At 41.7% G+C, this 18,801-nt stretch overlaps 2 protein-coding genes across 3 annotated transcripts; one reads left to right on the forward strand and one right to left on the reverse strand.

Moving 5' to 3' along the window:
• Positions 1-835: 835 nt before the first annotated feature.
• On the forward strand, positions 836-13,274 carry si:ch211-217a12.1 (alanine aminotransferase 2-like). 2 transcript variants are annotated; one of them, XM_058624322.1, is made up of 12 exons: positions 836-855; positions 2,971-3,140; positions 8,213-8,302; positions 8,660-8,768; positions 8,914-9,047; positions 9,493-9,736; positions 10,392-10,471; positions 11,282-11,418; positions 12,011-12,185; positions 12,283-12,438; positions 12,524-12,636; positions 12,749-13,274. In XM_058624322.1, exons 2-12 carry the CDS (start codon positions 2,991-2,993, stop codon positions 12,837-12,839), a joined length of 1,479 nt encoding a protein of 492 aa, XP_058480305.1. In that variant the 5' UTR covers positions 836-855; positions 2,971-2,990; the 3' UTR covers positions 12,840-13,274. The 2 variants fall into 2 exon arrangements, with proteins under 2 accessions (XP_058480305.1, XP_058480296.1); XM_058624313.1 differs by lacking the exon at positions 836-855 and adding an exon at positions 1,869-2,878.
• A 78-nt stretch (positions 13,275-13,352) lies between these two features.
• On the reverse strand, positions 13,353-18,320 carry pdia4 (protein disulfide isomerase family A, member 4). The gene is made up of 10 exons (XM_058624267.1): positions 18,013-18,320; positions 16,307-16,481; positions 15,922-16,127; positions 15,698-15,836; positions 15,379-15,584; positions 15,121-15,279; positions 14,825-14,976; positions 14,522-14,678; positions 14,184-14,417; positions 13,353-14,020 (listed from the first exon to the last, which is right to left on the reverse strand). Exons 1-10 carry the CDS (start codon positions 18,086-18,088, stop codon positions 13,605-13,607), a joined length of 1,920 nt encoding a protein of 639 aa, XP_058480250.1. The 5' UTR covers positions 18,089-18,320; the 3' UTR covers positions 13,353-13,604.
• Positions 18,321-18,801: the final 481 nt, after the last annotated feature.

An 18,801-nucleotide genomic window follows, 5' to 3' on the forward strand; every position in this document is an offset into this window, starting at 1 on the left:
AAGTTAATTTGAGTAATGCATGATATTATCAGTGCGACAATATCAGCTGATAATGTGTTATCGGATATCGGCAAACGCCAAGATCAGCGGATATGATACGAGGAAAATAATGGGTTGAAAAAGCTGCTACTTCATTGACCTCCGTGCTAGCACCCCCTACAGCTATTCCTTTTTTTGATGCTTATTTATTTTGCACAACAAAGACGTATACATCGGTATCCGTTATTAGTCTATAAGTACTCCAGATATATCTGCATATCGGATATCGGCAAAAAGTCCAACATGGTACATCGCTAGTTCATTTAATTCCTTCCATTTATTATTATTTGGCAAACACAGACACTGTTGCATCGCATTGTTCTAATGTGATATTTATACATGTTAAAGCAGTGTTCAAATAAGAGTAAAAGAGTCAAATGAACTATTTATTTAACATAAATCCCAATTGTATCTTGTCCTAATCAGAATGTGTGTTAAATTGACACGGAAGTCACGGCCCTTATTCATGCAAGGTGTCATGGAACATAAGAATAAGGTGGTATTTGTGTTTCAGGATGGAAAGAATGTCATTGGCGAGAGAAGTAGATAAGGTATTTATCAGACTGTAACTCCTTTTATTCACTGACGGTGTGAAAGACATCTTTACACTTGTGGTAATATGAGCTTGTGGACAGACCTTCTCTCTTCCTCTTGCGTCATACACTCACTCAATGTCTGCACATCTTGAATGTCACAGTCGAGCATGCGACGTATGCCAGTGCACCATGTGATCCACACATAAACTGCTCAGCACATACAGTTCATTACAACAGTTGAAACGCAGCACGAGCCCTTGTTTCAGGGTGTTTCGACATGGTATGTCTTTTTTGTTTGTTTTGTTTACTTATGGTTTTCCTTTCAAGATGCACCCACGAGAGTGACACGCGCATGCCAAGACAAATAGCACCTGCCAAGATATGATACACGTGGCGTGGCTTTGGCAGCAGTTGTGCTTGGGGTGTGTGTAAAGGTAAACGATTTTGTGTTGCTGAGCTGTAATTTTAAATAATGTTTTGACTTAGTGGAGCAATACATTGTTGTGTAATGCTATCAAAACCCGTACTGCATGACGCACAAGTCACTTGGGTGTATGTACTGTTTTAGTTCAGGGTATCAAATGTCAATCCTAAGCCTTGTCCAGGAAGTCTGTTTTTCCTCTCATCTCCTCACAAACAATATTGTTTGTACTTCCCCAAACAAAAAGCACACAAAAAAATCTATCTTTAATAACAGATTACTTTTTTCCATAATCTGTCTTTATTATTTATAGTCTTTCTGCATATTTAACTTAATTGGCAGCTTTTCTGATGCAAGTTCCGCATTCCTCATGGCGGCAGAGGTTGGGGTGACATCATTCTACACACGCCGTCAATGCACCGTGTTGTGTTTAATCCAAAACCTTGTGATTGTGCCATTTTCACAAACATGCTCTCAGAAAGCTATTAACAGCTAGAGTAGTTTTCTGAACTACTCCTGTGAGGAAAGACATTTTTCTCACAGGAGTAGTTCAGAAAACTTCTCAGAACAACTCTGCAAGGAAGAGATTGAAAATGTTAATCTGAGGTGGTGAAGTTGATCTTGTTGCAGGGAATCACCCATTCCTTTGAAGATGTGATGAGTTGAACGAAAATATATATACATCTGAAATGAACAAAATGTAACATCTTAAGTGGGTCACAAGGGGGCTAGTGGCTTGCACTGTTGCCTCACAGCAAGAAGGCCAGCTCCTTGTGACCCTCATGTTGAGAATAAGGTGGCAGACAATAAACAGCGTGGTAGTAATAATAATAATAATGATAATAATAATAAAGTGACAGTAGTTTGTTTATACTGATTACTGGTAACTTCAGTCATCAACTATTTGATATTAACTAGGTTTGGGTACCTTGCATTTAGTACAGGTATCCAGTGGTTGCAGGTAGTTAATTTTTTTTTTCCAGTGTGGTTGTTTGAGGAATTAACACATTATCACTGAGCATGACCCCTGAGTGCACCACTGTTCCTGTGAATTAATCTAGGATCCAGACAGTCCTATTTACTGATAACATGATATACAACACCACTGAAGTTTGTTAACCACTCTCAAAGGCATTTTTAACACCACAGCTCACAGGAGTTCTCAATGTATTGCTCCTACCATCAGTAAGTCTAAATGTGTTATCTGGAGACTTTGGGATTTTGGAATCTGTTAATTCAGATTTAGCTAATTTACAAGTCCTAATTAAGTCACAAACTGACTAAGTAGACCAGCAGCTCTCCTATGTGCCTGCGGATTAAAAACACAGATTTTCTTTTACAAAATTCAGTTTCCTGTAGGGAAAGGCTGACTTATTTTGTACATATATTGTAAGACAATAACGTGAGCAGATTTTAAGTGGTGCATGCTAGCATTTGATGGCGGCCATGATGTCAGTGACAGTGTTGGTTCAGGTATTAGTTTGTTTCAGCCAAGTCAGTGTTTATAATGTGTTAATACCTCATACAATCCCTGACATAAGGGTCACCTGTTTAAAAACACTTTATTTATTGTTTTGTTTATAGCTATTTTAACTTCACCTCACTGCCATTTACTTTAACACGCTAAAAGGGGGCCCTTGGAAGAAGAAAAAAAAAAGCTTTATTTTCCGACGGCACTTAAAGGCGTCATTTGGCACACCGAGGCAGAGGCGAAGTTAAGTAAAGTGAGGAGGGGAAAACGAGTTGAACTACCAACCACGACCTGACAGGAGCGAGGCGTGGCGACGGAGTGGGAATGTGACCGCGGAGACACTCAACTGTCAGTGTGAGCTCAACTCGGAGAGAAGAAGGAGAAGAAGCAGCAGGAGAAGCTCAAACACTGGTAACTGGGAGAAAGAGAGAGAGAGGAGTCATCACAGGACACTTTAACTGCTGCTCCTCCACATGCTCTCACTGCTCCTCTTTTCTCCTCAGATCCCATCTGCTCAGTAGAAATGTCCCAGCAGCAGCAGGAGAACGGGGTGCCGCACCGGGGGAAGGTCCTTACCCTGGACACCATGAACCCCAACGTCAAGCTGGTCGAGTACGCGGTGCGGGGCCCCATTTTCCTGCGGGCCGTGGAGATAGAGAAGGAGCTGAGAGAGGTAAAGACGAGTGTGTTCATGAAAACGTGCTTTCTGTTTATGTTGTTATGTTACATGGTGGTGACAGTTATTCCTAATTTACAGTGTCTTACAGTCAGTCTGGGGACCTGAATAATTTAAATACAACGTCCAGCTTCAGGCTAAAAACGACAGGCTCAGTTTGGCTGAATTGTAAACGTTAATAGCAGTTGTTAAAGTGAAACCTTGTGTGTTAGAATGAAAGGGGAAACTAACTGCACAGCTGTTGACTCACTTCAACAGCTGGAGTTTGACTTCAACCACAACACAGATCCCTGCTGGTTTGGCAACACAAACTTAAGAAAATGATATCCCTTCACAAGTCATTTCATAAAATAGAACTCGTCTGTGTGTCTTGTGAATGTTAAGTTTTGTCCAGCCGTGTAACTTGAAACAGCCGTTGTTTAAATTGTTCAAATTGCCAAACACAGTTTGAATGAACTTGTGCAATACTACTTTAAGTATTTTTCAACATTGGTTAATATTGGAAAAAAAGTTATTTTCCAACCATGTCTCCCTTTAAAATACCATTTCCAAAAAAAGCTCAGAAGCTTCAAATGATTTAAAAAGAAAAGCATGCACAGACACACACACACACACACACACACACACACACACACACACACAGAAAAAAGTAGCTTCTTAACTCTGGTTCTTTGACACAGGAAATCAGTGGATAGTCATGATGAAGGGCTGTGGTTGTTTTGGCCAGTCTCTGCTGTCTGCCTGAAGGTGGGAGGAGGGAGGACACACCGGACATGCTTTTAAAAGTCCTTTCATGCCTGTCCTGGTTACTCATGGTACTATTCTGCTGTGTTCATATCGATCTGCTTGTCTTCACAAATGAGATGCCTCCATGGAACAGGGAGTCTTTTAAAAGCTGTAATGCAACCCCCCGCAGTTATGGAGGGTTCCACAGGTTCTTGGCAGCTTTGAGTATATTTAACTCCTCTCTCGCTGGATGAGGGCCACGGCATTGTGAGAGTGGATGATGTGTTTATTGTGGAGGTTATTACATAAGATGAGAGGGTGCTGTTTTGTCTCTCTGTGACTTTGCCCATCTCACTCCCCCTGCGGGGAGAGCTTTCATTGGAAGAGCTCAGTGCAGCTGTTAGGACCACAACACTGTCTGAGGCCTTTCTGTTCAAGGAACGTTATGAACAAGCCAGCCCTCCACCCCATTTTGGCAAATATGCGCGAGTTCCTGGTGGCCCACCAGTCGACCCTCCCCTCAAATAAAAAGGAAAGCCCAAAACAAACCAAGGAACAAGTAACTAACATAAATCCACTCTTGAATAAAGTACCTTAAAGGGATATTTACTTAAAAGTTCACGTATCTCACCAGAAAATGACTTTGGTAGAAGTTGAAGTCACTTTTTTATGTAATATTACTTAAGTAAAAGTCTTAAAGCATATAACATTTACTGAACTTAAGTGTCTGATATGAAATGTACTTACATTTTAGAAGTACAAGTATTAAGAAAGTGATGAGCTAGGATTGAGCCTTAGTAGTTTAGTGGTAGGGTGCGTTTAACTAGAAGGGCGTGTCCATGAGTAAGACACTTAACCTGTTTAATTGTTGTCTAATGCAGCTCATCGAGACTAGAAAAGCTCTACAGTATATAAACACAGACACTTACCAACTCTTCTTCTTCTGATTTTATTTGGTAGTAACGAGGAACAAAGATTAAAAGTAAGTGTTGCTAGAAATATAAATAAGTAAAGTGAAGTACAGAGCGGTAAACAAAGTATTTGTATGTTCAGTTATATTACAGCAGTGCTTGAGTCTGTGTTGCTATTAACTTTTTGTCCAGCAATTATAAAGGTTTATGTCAGATGAGTCACATCCAAAGTCCAGAGCAGATGCTCTAATTGTAGATACAAACATCAGCTTGCTTGTGTTGAGTGTAATGTTGCTCATGTGCTGTCAGGGAACTTCAAGTTTCTATTTTGTTTCACCAATTCATGCAAATGAGAGTCAAACAAAAAAACAGGAAGAGTTAATTTCTTTCTTTTTCTAAAACACGCCAGGAGGTTTCGCCCAAGGCCGAAGTTGGAATGGAACACATGAGTTGAGGGCTCAGCAGATTTTATGCAAGTTTCGTGTGTACATGTGTGTGTTGGTGTGGCAATCTCCCTTTTATAAATCCTTACCCCAGGCTTGACGATAACTGCAAAGCACACAGCTACTTTTGGCTCAGATCTTAGTTGCTGGTTAAAGTCTGCATTGTCTGTGGTAGTAGAAAGCAATGAATTTGCTTCTGCAAGGCCATTTCAGCTTTTTTGGAAACACTACTACTTTTAAAACCTGGGCTTACACCGTGTTCATGCACACAAACAGACGTAAACATTTCACCGTCTGGGTTAATTTTAAAAACGTTCCACAGTTTTGGTTAATATTTGCATGCCAGCAACAGCACTGGAGACTTGTCATATGCTGACATCCATGTATACAGTATATATTACACTTATTGACACTTGTTTGCTTCTCCTCTGGACGAAACACTTTTAAAGAAGGCTTTTTAGGTTCACTAACTTTCAGCATTTCTGGTGTTAAAGTGCTGGGAGCTGCGTTATCGGGTGGTTGTGGCCTGGCAAATAAAATAAAAAATAGTGTGGATACTGGCTGCACCGTTGTTATCAGCGAGGGCAGCATTTCAATTTGTTACATTGCGACGGCTGCAGTGGAACGATTATTTCCATAACCGATTCACCGTTTGGTTCCATAAAATGTCAGATGATGTTGGAGATGATGATGCTCTCAAATGTCATGGTTTTGATGATTTCTTTGTGATCAAACTGCGCTACATGTACAATCAGTGGTACACAAGCTTCCTCTGGTGGTACTTAGAGGAAAATCAGAAATACTGTTCTACTGTATATACCAGGGTATGTGGTCAGAGGAATTTTGACCGGAGTGTGTAGAAAATTCAACAAACAACAAAAATCTCTTGCTCCATCTCAATCTGATTTGTCTAAATTATTTTACTTTACAACACTATATTTTAACATTGTGCGATAATGGTGCTACTTCGAGTGCTCAGTATTTTTCTTAGGTGGTACCACTGATGTAGAGCAAAGAAACCAGAAAATATTCACATTTAAGAAGCTGAAGAATCAAGAAATATTCACTAAAAAGCACTCAAACTGATTCAAACATCAAAAATAGTTGACGATCGATTAATAATCGCATATTTGTTTCAGCCCTACACATTTCCTTCATCTCTAATGACACATTGTGGTAATTTTATGGCTTTATATAATACATTTCTTACATTTAAAAATATCATCTGACATCGAGATTCTTCTCCATTGGCATCTTGTTAGAAGTAATATTGAAGTAGATCAATCACATGAGCAGAGCAGCAGTGGTTATTTCCACTTTCTGTCAGTTCAGAGATTGAGTTAGTGCAGTCCCAATTATTTTGGCCTGCCCGAATGCTCTTGAGAGGGGATGACAGTTTCAGATCACATCATAACACTGAGTGAAATGTGAATTCAGGATGGTCGACAGGACAGGCTTTATCCAGGCTGTTGACCCACAGGGCCTGTTGGCCAGCTTCACTGGTCCGGACTGTGTAATCAGTGCCTGGTGCTGAGTGAGCAGCAGAACTTGGACTGTAGAGAGCCGACTGGCCTGTTTTCTTTTTCCCCTCTCTCCCAGAGAACAGCGGCCTCTTTGTTGCTGGAGAGCAGGCAGGGACGGGAACTAAAGCGGAAACGTGCCACATCCACTTACATTCAATTCACAACATGCTCGTGTACGACTTATCGCTCACAAAATTTGCCTCAAAAGTCTCTATTCGAGCACCACAGAAATGATAGGTTAGATATTATGTTCCAAACCTCTACTGAACGACGTATAGAGCTGCATTTGTGATCTAGTCGTTGCCTGTCTAGTAATACGTAATGTATTACTACTATTCATATTCATTTAGTATCAACAGTAGCGTCGCTTCTTGCAGTTTATCTATTCCCCAGTCGCACAAATCCTGACATGGTTTTCCCAACTACTTCTGGCAACATTGTGAAGATGAGAGCCACAGGAATCGCAACAATCTGGCAGGACAATACAGATTCCAGGCAATTTCTTTTCTGCCACTTTACGACTGTTTACGACTGAACCAACACTTCTTCTGTGCTCTAGATTAAGAGAAGCAGTCGGACCATGGGTGGAGATTTGGGCGTGGATAATATATCAACTCGTCTTAAACTGCCTTCCTTTTCCCAATCTGCTTTGTGAAGGAACTCAGAGATGCCAGATGTTTGTGTTTTATCCAAAATGTTGGTTATTTTGACAAAGTATAAAAATGGGGATATGGAAAACAGCACAGTATCTATTTGATTTTATACCTTGTTGCTTAGTTTGGGACACGTCCTCATTTGATAAAGAGATAAAGAGATGCAGCGTGCAAACAGACCACCACACCAGAGCTTGCAGTATCCAATTTGGTCAAAGAGATGAGGACAGAGGACAATGCTGATTCAATAGAAAGGAATAGTGAGTGGTACTGAGAACGAGCAGAGCTGGTTCAGCTGGACGACAGATGTGGAATATTATGGAACAGTCCGAGCGCATCACGCCAACTGATTAATTATGCCAGCGTTTCTAAGTCGTGCCCTGGTCGCAAACAGTGAGGGGTTTGTGCTTCTTTGTGTCCCCCCATCAGCAGCAGCAGCGTCATCCTGGCTCAGACCAGCAGACACAAACTCCGACCAGCGCCTTTGTTAAACAAAAGCATGCTAATGAGAGAAGACGCATGCGGAGGCCCCGTCTTTACGGGGGGTGAACACAAGGGGTTTTGATTTGATTTACACATTGTCTGAAGGGATTTATTTCCTCGCCGCAGAAGTGCATGGATGGAACAAAGCGTCTTTATCATGGCAACCATTCGAGATTTAATCACAGCGTCCAACTTGAGCGTCCAATTTTTGTCCCAAAACACTCTTTATGGAAAAGTATGTCCTTTTTATGTGTAAGGATTTGTAGTATGTACTGTATGATATTGTCAGAGCCTTAAAGAGATAAAAAAATCTGCATTTCACTTTTTCAGGGAGTCAAGAAACCATTCACAGAAGTTCTCAAGGCGAACATTGGCGATGCTCAGGCGATGGGTCAGAAACCTCTCACATTTTTCAGACAGGTAGGTTCACTGCATTGTCACCTTAGGCCACATGAGTGCTTACATAGGTAGCACTTAATTATATGTTAAACTGGATTTGCTATGCTGTTGCTTTTTCCGTACACTGATCAGCCTTCAGGTACTATACATACAATATTTTCACACTATACATATACATATATATATATATATATATATATACATATATGTATATATGTGTGTATATATATATATATATATATATGTGTGTATATATATGTATATATACTGTATACTTGCAAAATACAATAATGTTTGTCTTTAAGAACACTGAAAATCATTTATTTGTACATTCCCAAGTGCTTTTTTAATGTGGGGTGATTTTTTTTCCCCCCACAGGTCTTGGCTTTATGTTCTTACCCTAAGCTCATGGAGGACAGCGGGTTTCCAGTGGACGTAAAGCAAAGAGCGCAGCGTATTCTCAGTGCGTGTGGCGGCCACAGTATAGGTCAGACAACTCCCCTTCATTCCACCAACCACTCCGTTTGTGCTTTGTCATTAATCATTCATTTGGACAGTCCGACTCTGTCTGCTGCCTAATTGACCAACCGACTGTGTTTGTCTGAGACAAAGTTCACTTCCATGTGTTCCAGGAGCGTACAGTTCTAGCCAGGGGATTGAGTGCATCCGTCAGGATGTGGCGCGCTACATAGAGAGGAGAGATGGTGGAACCCCGTCCAGCCCTGACAACATCTTCCTCTCCACTGGGGCCAGTGATGCCATCGTGGTATTGTCTCATTATCATAAAAGCCGGAGATTCAAAACCTGTTTCACACAGTTGACGTGTTTGTCCCAGCATAGATGACTTATTTGGGCAATTATAACAGATCTTAATTCAGCTTCTGTTAATTTTATACTCTTTGCACTTTGCACGTCTACCCACACTTCATTCTACACTTCATTCTACCCTCCGACCTTTGTCACTCTCAAACTGACATAACATTATCAGACTACTGACTGACCATTAGATTACACCTATCTACTGGAGCTTACAGTCACATCATAGAGTTTTTTTTGTGTGCAAATATAGCTAGGTGTGTTTGTTTGCCCCACTGTCTTGAGTATATTTGCTTCTGGAGCAGCTGTTGCACCTGTGTGTCAGGCCTATGACTCTCTTTTCTATTCTTGCTCTTGTCTCCCTCCTTTTCCTTCCCCCTCATTTCCACTTAAAGACCATGCTGAAGCTGCTGATGTCCGGCGAGGGCCATGATCGCACCGGAGTGATGATCCCCATCCCCCAGTATCCTCTGTACTCGGCTGCCCTGGCTGACCTGGGCGGGGTGCAGATCAATTATTACCTGAATGAGGACAACTGTTGGGCGTTGGACATTGCAGAACTCAGGAGAGCCATCAGTGCAGCCAGGCAGAACTGCAGCCCCCGCGTCCTCTGCATCATTAACCCGGGAAACCCTACGGGTATGTTCTGTGTTAGAAGTTTAACCGTGTGAAAGTATGAGGCCCTGGTTTGCACTTGGGTCTAAAGTGGCGCCAAGTGTTTTCGCTTTTGTTTTACTTCCCTTTTATGATAGCAATTAAAACAATCCTCCAAGGAATGAGAGAGATGACACTCTGCATAATTTACCACATGTTATAACCAAAACATGACCACCCAGATGGCCTAGTGGCTAGAGTGGCTGCCTCTAAATTGGGAGGTTGGTGGTTCAAACCACATCATACCAAAGACATGAAAACTCCATCAGCTTGAAGGGAATGTGATGGACCTTTCTGTAGCTTTGTGCTACAGAAACTAGATACAAGCACTGGCTGGATGCTCCTTTATGCAGAATATCAGACTACATACACCACACATTACTCTAACTTCAATTGAAAGATGCATACTTATTGCTCAAGATAAGCCTGTCATCCACATGGCATGTGTTTATATGAAAATGCCACTTTCAAATGAAAACATACGGTTGTCGTATGATGAAAGCCTCAGTCTAACTCCTCTAACCTCACTGTGCAAAGCACCTGAGGCAGGTTTACACACGTCAGGACTTTGTTATTTTAGGGAAAACCTGCTTGATGAGTTGTCAATGATTGATTTCTCTCTGGTTTTCCTGTCCAACAGGTCAGGTGCAGACGAGGCAGTGCATTGAAGACGTGATACGGTTTGCCAAAGAGGAGCACCTCTTCCTCCTGGCTGATGAAGTAAGTACTAATGTCATTCTGTTATTTTTCCAAGTCAAATTTACACACACGGAAGACATCAAGAGTCTTTAAGATATGTATTGTATGTAAATATGTATTCAGGCTCCACATGATCGCCAGAATGACTGTATGATGAATCATATACAAAACACAGAAATGCCTCTCGTTATAATGCAACCACTTTAATTGAGCTCATACAGACAAAAAAAAACCACAAGGAAATATTTCATCTGTGTTGGAACATGATAGGGGAGACATGTTTAAAGGGGAGGAGCCACAAACTGTGGCCTCTGTATAGCCTGCAGGTGTTAGCATTAATCCATATAGGATCATGGTCTACTGCTGAAAACTATAATGTGCTTGGTTTTGTATGTTGTATATGTGTTTTGATTTATATATAATATATAATATATATGTGTGTACATGTGTATATATGTATGTATATATGTGTATATGTATGTATATATGTGTATATGTACATATGTGTATATATGTATATATGTGTATGTATATATGTATAGATATATGTATATGTGTATACATATATATACACACATATATATACATACACATGAAATGTGTATGTATATATATATACACACATATATATATATATATATATACATACACATATGAAATGTATATATATATGTGTATATACTGTATATATATATATATACACATATGAAATGTATATATATATGTGTATATACTGTATATATATATATATGTGATGCACTGCATCACTTGCAATGTGCACATACTATACATTTTGTAAATACTGTACATTGTGCTGTGTCTTCATTTCAGGTTTACCAGGGTAACGTGTACTCAGAGGGCAGTGAATTCCACTCCTTCAAGAAGGTTTTGTTTGAGATGGGACCAGAATACTCTAGCACGGTGGAGTTGGCCTCCTTCCACTCCACCTCCAAATGCTACATGGGAGAGTGAGTCCAGTTACACGTACTTGTGAGGCTATAGATGTTTCATCTTTGAGCAGGGTCCCTGTTTTGTTTACCCCCACGGACGAGTCAATACTCTGTCACACGTCAACACTGATCTGAAGGTCATTAACCACTGGAATGACGACTTATTCCAGTTAGTCACACGTCTACATGAGCTTGTGTTTGGTGAAGAAAAGTGGTTCCTCTGAGAGTACATGTGCACATGTTGCGTGAGCACGACCAATGCTATGGTCACACTATACTACTGGAGCATTCTATATTTAGCGTGGACTGAATAAACCAACTGTTGTGCAGCCGCAAGATGTGTGATTGGACCGGCTCCATGTCAGTATGTCAATCACACTGGTGTCCTCTTATATGTGCCGCGATTTATCCTCTATTTTCCTAGAAGGGGAACATAATATTAAAATTACATCATTATCTATTACAGAAGACCCTAAACTAGCAATTGAGACCATTCATTCCTCAGGGATTTTGTTACCTATGTTATAAATCAAGTAGGCTGATGGCTAACTGCTGCTTTTTTTTTTAAATATAAAGTCTGGTATTTGGTGTCTTGCTCCACTTTTATTAGGTGTGGATTCCGTGGAGGTTACATGGAGGTGATTAACTTGGACCCCATGGTGAAGGCTCAACTCCTTAAACTGGTGTCGGTGCGTCTCTGTCCCCCCGTCCCCGGGCAGGCTCTCCTGGACTTGGTGGTCAACCCACCGCAGCCTGATGAGCCCTCCCATGCCACATTCATGAAGGTCTGGGAAAAAAAATTAAGTTGATCTTGATCTTGACAAATGCTCCAGAGTGCGTCGATTTCAGTTGAGTTCACGTGGTTTTTGACTTTCTGTCCAGGAAAAGACGGAAGTGTTGGCAGCTTTGGCAGAGAAGGCCAGGTTAACGGAACAGACCTTCAACACAGTACCTGGCATCACGTGTAATCCAGTCCAGGGGGCCATGTACACTTTCCCCCGCATCACTATACCACAGAAGGCCATCGACAAGGCCAAGGTGTGTTTTTCCATATGTCCTGCATCACACGAATACACCTCCAGAGAAGATAACTACTTACATGAGTACAAATGTGTGTTTGTAGGAGTTGGGTCAAATCCCAGACATGTACTACTGTATGAGGCTCCTGAATGAGGAGGGCATCTGTCTGGTACCAGGTAGTGGCTTCGGGCAGAGAGAGGGAACATTCCACTTCAGGTTAGTACAGCGACTCGGGCATTTTTAATCCCGAAAATGTGGCATTGCTTCTGATTGAACCACACCTCTAACACTTGTTTTGCCTTTAATCTGCCCATCCTAATCTGCCCAGGATGACCATCTTGCCACCCACCGAGAAGCTGAAGATTGTGCTGCAGAGGATCCGCGAGTTCCATCTGCGCTTCACACAGGAGTTTTCGTAGCGATGCGAAAAACTAACTTTCAGTGCCTTCACCTTTAAGTGCATTTGAGCCCGTATCCCGTCAGTGAAAAAACTTGGATGTCTTGTTTAGACAGCAAGTCAAAAAATGTGCAATCAAAGCTTTCCTGCCCTTTATATGAAGCATGCAATGATGTCCTGATTATCTGTACTTGAGGGAGTACTACTTGAGGTAGTATCACATGGCCAAATTTGTCAGGTTTAGTTTTTAGATCCATTTCAGGTGCCTTTCTCCCCTGCAATGTTGTTTCTCTTGTGTCACAGTCATGTTAGGTGATTCTTTGATTTATGACTGACTAGAGAGTTTTTAAAAGTAATGAGAAAGACCAAGTACTGACAAGGAAATCCTCAACTAAATGAAGACATATGTAATACTAATGTTCAAAATGAAATTAAACTTTTAGAATTTCTAAAAACACTTGCTTTCAAGTGTATACTATGCTACTAACATTGTCTGACCTGACCTGAATTCAGTTCCAGTAAAACAGAGTCACAGTTAAGTGTTGGTGCACAGAGCCACCATCATTTTGAGTTTTATTTAAAAAGGGTTCGATCTTCAACAGTGCTTACATGCTTTTAGAAACAGAAGAAATCTCTTGGAATGAACAGAAACTAAAATGATGATTGAACATAGTAATCATCACAGCAACTCAGTAACACCGTTTGATTTCACCTCCCTCTGGTTCCCCCCCAAGTCTCTGCCTGTGCACGGTATGAGGAGTTCTCAGCTACTGGTTAGGACCGTGTTTCAAAGTTCATCTCTCCTCTGTGACAGTGTTGTGGCATGTTTCTCCAAAAACTTACTGAACCCTTCCACTGTTCTGTCTCCACCTTCAAATTTGATGGGGCTCTGCTTGCCGTTACTTGGTGCCAAGTATATCGTGGGGAAGCCTTCCACTTTGTAGTTCTCGTTTGGCACGTCGTTGGCTGTGGAGTCCATCTTGGCGATCACAATGTTCTTCTCTCCTTTGTACTTTTTGCCCAGAGCTAAAAAGTCGGGCTCCAGTTTCTTACAGTGGCCGCACCAGGGAGCATAAAACTCAATCAGGACATCGTTCTGGGTATCCATGACGATCTCGTCAAAGGTTTTCCCAACCACAACCTTCACTGGCCCTTTGTTGTTCTTTGGCACCGGCTGGGACTTGATGATAGGTTGGAGCTTTCCTGTGGAAAAAGAGGCAGAAGTAGTTAACACACAAATCATTAGGAAGAGATCATGAAATGTGAGTAATTTTGATTCTTTCAACCTCTCTAGGAGTAATCAAGCGATCACATTTTGTAAAAAGTTATACATGATCCCATCTTAACGATAATACGCAACGCTCACCTTTCTTAAATGCCATTACAAAGTCTTGCAGCACGTCAGAGTCAAACTCTTCTGGTTCCATAGCGAACTTTTTGCCTCCATCTGCTAGAATTCCCACGTTGACTTCCTCTCCACTGTCGCTCAGGCCCAGGCTCTTCAGCTCCTCTGCGAAGTCTTCCTCATCGGCGATGGCGAACGTGTACTCTGGAAAGTCTTTGGCCACCTCAAGGACCTTGGACCTCCAGAACTGAGTAGCTAAAATTGATTAGGATTGAAATAAAGAGCTTTATAAATTAAATCTGCCGAGTTAAGATAAAAAAGATTAGGTAAAAAAAAGCCTTTAAAAAAAAAACTCTCACCTTTCCTGTAGTCGAAGCTGAAGTCAACTCCATAGTACACGACCACCAGGGGTCGTTTTGTGTAGCGCTTGGCATCATTGCTTGGTTTCCTGTGGCCCACCAGGGGAATCACATGCTTTTTGAAGAACTCCTGCACTTCTGACACTGATGTAGAGTCCTGTGAAATGTTAGTCAAAACAAACCTTTACTTTAACCCAGGACAAAGCCGCAGTGACTGCCATTATTCGATCAAACTGAAAGCAAAAGTGTAAAGTAAAGTAAAGTGTGATTAAAAAACCCAACCAGCTGGAAAAATGACAGTACCTTCAGTGCAAATGTTTGCGACACTGGTTCGTACTTCGAGCGGAACTTTTCAGGGTGAACAATGACAATCTGACCAGGTGACGCTTTTAGTAGATTGGTCACCTCAGAGCTGAAGGAGTGACGGAAAGTGAAGTCATCCCTCAGTGCATTACCTGTCAGAAGACCAGCAACAGGAAGAAAAACATCATAAGGCCAAGTTCTAGCAAACATTTTGGTTTCCTACATTTGCTGCATTGTCACAAAGAATAGCCAAAACCAAATGTTTCCATTAAATCCACACAACGGGAGTGACTTACATGCCTCGGTGTAGACCTCGTAGCCTGCATCCTGTTCACTTGAGAACACGCCGACAATGATGGCATCATCACCGTCTTTAATGAGCTCCTGCACCTGTTTTGCTGCCTGGACCTGTTTGGAGGGAGGCCCTGCCTGCTCACCCATGTATTCAACGATGCCTGGAGAGGAAGTGAAAGACATGAATTTGTGCTGAAGCGCAGGCAGAAAATGAATGTGCAGATCCACAAGCTCTGTGTGTGACACAGTCGGTGTCCTACCATGCGTCTCTCTGGGTCCGTTGTATTCAAACACTTTGCCCTTCCTGAACATCTTCAGGTCGGGATAACCCGTGACTCCAAAGCGTGTGGCGAGCTCGTTCTCCACTGTGGCGTCCACCTTGGCCAGAGGGATGGGAGGAGAGCGCTGGCTCAGCTCCTTGGCCGCTTTCTCGTACTCCGGAGCCAAACGTTTACAGTGTCCGCACCTGGAGGTCAATTACAACAAGCAAATTACAAGGAGCCTTTTTTTTTTTATCACTATCAGTTATTTTTATAACTTTTACAGTGGCAATTAAACCATCTGTGTTACATAACTGACCATGGGGCGTAGAACTCCACCAGGATGATGTCTGCATTGTTCACAATATCATCAAAGTTGTCTTTGGTCAGCACCAGTGTAGCCTCAGGAGGAGGCTTCCAGTCTGGTTGAGCCACCTCTTTAACCCGATCGACAATAGCTGCAACAAACAAATCCAGTACATTTATTTTCTACTCTTTTTAAATTGATGCTGAAAGTGTTAAAAAATATGATACTGCTCATACCCTTCTGTGTCCTTTCTCCGTCATAGTCCACAGGCTCCCCCTTTTTAAGGATCTTGATGGTGGGATAACCCGACACTTCAAACCGGCTCGCCAAGTCGCTGGCTATTGTTGCATCCACTTTGGCCACAGGTATAGGAGGGTCATTCTCCTTCAGAGTCTGAGCAATCTTTTCATACTCTGGAGTAAACTGTTTGCAATGGCCACACCTAAGGAAAAACCAAGAGTAGATCATTATTCAAAGGTTTGTTGAAGATGTGAAAACAAAGTGGCATGCTGTAGAATTTGTATCGGGAAATGCTTTTCCTCCTCCTCTGCTGCTGCTGCTTTATACCATTTATTTTTGACTCAAATGTACTGAATTAAATGCAAAAGAGGGCAAACGTACCACGGAGCATAAAACTCCACTAATACTGTGTCCTTCCCCTCCATGAATGTTTCGAAGTTGTTGTCGTTGAGAATCAGGACCCCGTTCTCTTCTTTCACTTCTGTGTCGTCATCTTCGTCCTCCTCCTCTTCATCATCACTGTCCTCTTCAGCCTCCTCTCTCTCCTCTGTACCATCTAGAAGACAAATTGACTTCAGTGAGTGTGTGTAAAGCTGTGGTGGTGTGTGGATGCCACCAACAGACTGCTTAGAAGAATTACACGCATTTTACTTTTTTATTGACCGGCAGTTATGGATACTATAGCAACACACACTCACTCGCCACTTTATTAGATATATCTTGCTAGTATTGGGTTGGACCCACTTTTGACTTTATAACTACCTTAATTCACCACAGCACAGATTCAACAAGGTGAGATTTTGCTCCATGTGGATATGATAGAATCACAGAGTTGCTGCAGGATTGAGGGCATTCGAGTGCAGTTAACTCGTTCTCATGTTCCCAACAAGTTTACAGCTCTGTGACGTGGTGCATTGTTGCGCTGCAATAGCCATCAGAAAATGGGAACACTGGTCATAAAGCGATGGACAAGGTCAGCAATGATAAGGGTCTCAAAGTTAGACAAGAATATTTACCCTACACTGTTACACTACCAGCCTGAACCACTCATATGGGGACGGTTCATTTCTTTCACGTTGTTTACATCTTACTCACAACAGAAATCAAGACTGAGACCAAACAACATTTTTCCAACCTTCTGTATTTTTGTTCTTTGCTGAACAGGGTGACACCCAGTGTGATCATCTGTTGCTGTAGATGTGGTGTGGTGTGCATTCAGGGATGTCCTTTTGCATACTTCAGTGATTGTTTGAGTTACTAGTGCCTGACTGTCATCTCAAACCAGTCGAGCCATTTTCCTTTGTCATTATCAAGGGCTGCTGCTCACTGGATGTTTTCTTTCTCACACGATATTTCTAGGAAATATTGTGCTCCTGCAATTTGAAAATAGCAGTCGACCGTATTGCGATTTCGAATTTAATTGTTCAGCCTTGCTGCTCTGTGATTGGCTGATCGGGTATTTACTAGGGGTGGGAATCGCCAGAGAAACCACAATATGATATTATTTAGATATGTAAGTCACAATACATTATCTTATCTCATTATCTCGATATTGCGATATACTTAGACAACAGCTGTGAGCAAGTGGCACCATCTAGTGGACTGAAACATCAATTGATGTTTTTATACTCATCCACAAAAAGTTGAATGCTTGTAACATCAGTTTAAAAAAAATGACATGCAAAAAACCCCGATACTTTGTGTTTCACAAGCGATATAATATCGCCACGCAAAATATCGCGATATTTCACTGCATTTACATTTCCAAAAAGTTGAACGGGTGTACCAATTAACAACATGAGTGCATATCCTGTCAGATACCGGAGCTTGGGTTTATCCACCTTCTATCACAATACATGACCGCGCATGTGTAAGTAAAACATGACGTTGGAAGAGCCTAATATGAATGTAACGGTGCAGGTTGGTGCATATTTGTGTGTTTTTGGCAGTTGTGTTGTTATTAGCTGTCCCGTCCTTTTAGCCAGCATGCTAACAGGACCAGCAGAGCATATGCAGCAGCAACATGGCTCACTTAACTTGCTTTTTTCCACTCAGAAAACACACAAACAAAGACAACAAAGACTCACCATCTTCACACCTGCTGACAGTTGCAAAGTAAGCAACGCCGAGCAGAACAATGAGCAGCAGCGCAACCTTCCTCATTGTCCACTGATGATGCAGCTGTGTTAGCAACGACGTGCCTCCCCTCTTTTCTCCGAAGCAGCGGACTAGTTAGCTCAGCAGTTAGCGCCGATGAATGTCATCGAAGTGTCCGCTGTCCCGGATCAATACTGCTGATAATGTGGCCGTGGGCGCCTTTGGCTGGTGGTTTCATACAAACTAAACACACAGAAATCACGAACGCCACCACCTCCGTCTGGAACTTGTCTGACTTGCCACGTTGTGATTGGCTCTCGCCACCCGCTCTCCTCCAATCACAAGTCGCCACTTAACTCTTCAGTCAGAAACGTTGGAGGACGTTATTGGTCCTTTTTATTTTTTATTTTTTTAAGTTTCCTGTCTCTGATAGTGATGGGTACATTTCATTTTAATGTAGGTCTTGTAAGTTGTTTTTTACCTCAATTAACATGGAATAGTGCTTTGAACTTTGGGATGAAGGTTCATTTTCCAGATAAAGGGCAGATTAACAAATACTATATTTGTCTTAAATCTTCTTAATTTACATGGAAATAGTCTTGTCCATCATGGTCTGAAAGAAAACCCTGCATATTTTTATACACCATTTTGTCTGCTCTTACTTTGGACTTTGATAAAAAGCCCACATGTGTTCACCAAACTATGAATATCAGTCACAGATCAGGGTCAAAGTGTTAAATACTAATTTATCTATTTAGGATGTTCAAGACATACTGTTT

Source organism: Solea solea, chromosome 1 (assembly GCF_958295425.1).
Source record: "Solea solea chromosome 1, fSolSol10.1, whole genome shotgun sequence".
NCBI lineage: Eukaryota > Metazoa > Chordata > Actinopteri > Pleuronectiformes > Soleidae > Solea > Solea solea.

Bases quoted from the DNA above. Each gene is read 5' to 3' on its own strand.
- pdia4 (XM_058624267.1), bottom strand. From the start codon at position 18,088: ATGAGGAAGGTTGCGCTGCTGCTCATTGTTCTGCTCGGCGTTGCTTAC. The intron at 15,585-15,697 runs GTCAGTTATGTA...ATTGACCTCCAG, and splicing joins GTGGAGTTCTACGCCCCATG to GTGCGGACACTGTAAACGTT. The intron at 14,679-14,824 runs GTACTGTCATTT...AACATTTCACAG, and splicing joins CGCAAACATTTGCACTGAAG to GACTCTACATCAGTGTCAGA.
- si:ch211-217a12.1 (XM_058624322.1), top strand. From the start codon at position 2,991: ATGTCCCAGCAGCAGCAGGAGAACGGGGTGCCGCACCGGGGGAAGGTC. The intron at 9,048-9,492 runs GTATTGTCTCAT...TTCCACTTAAAG, and splicing joins GGGCCAGTGATGCCATCGTG to ACCATGCTGAAGCTGCTGAT. The intron at 12,439-12,523 runs GTGTGTTTTTCC...GTGTGTTTGTAG, and splicing joins AGGCCATCGACAAGGCCAAG to GAGTTGGGTCAAATCCCAGA.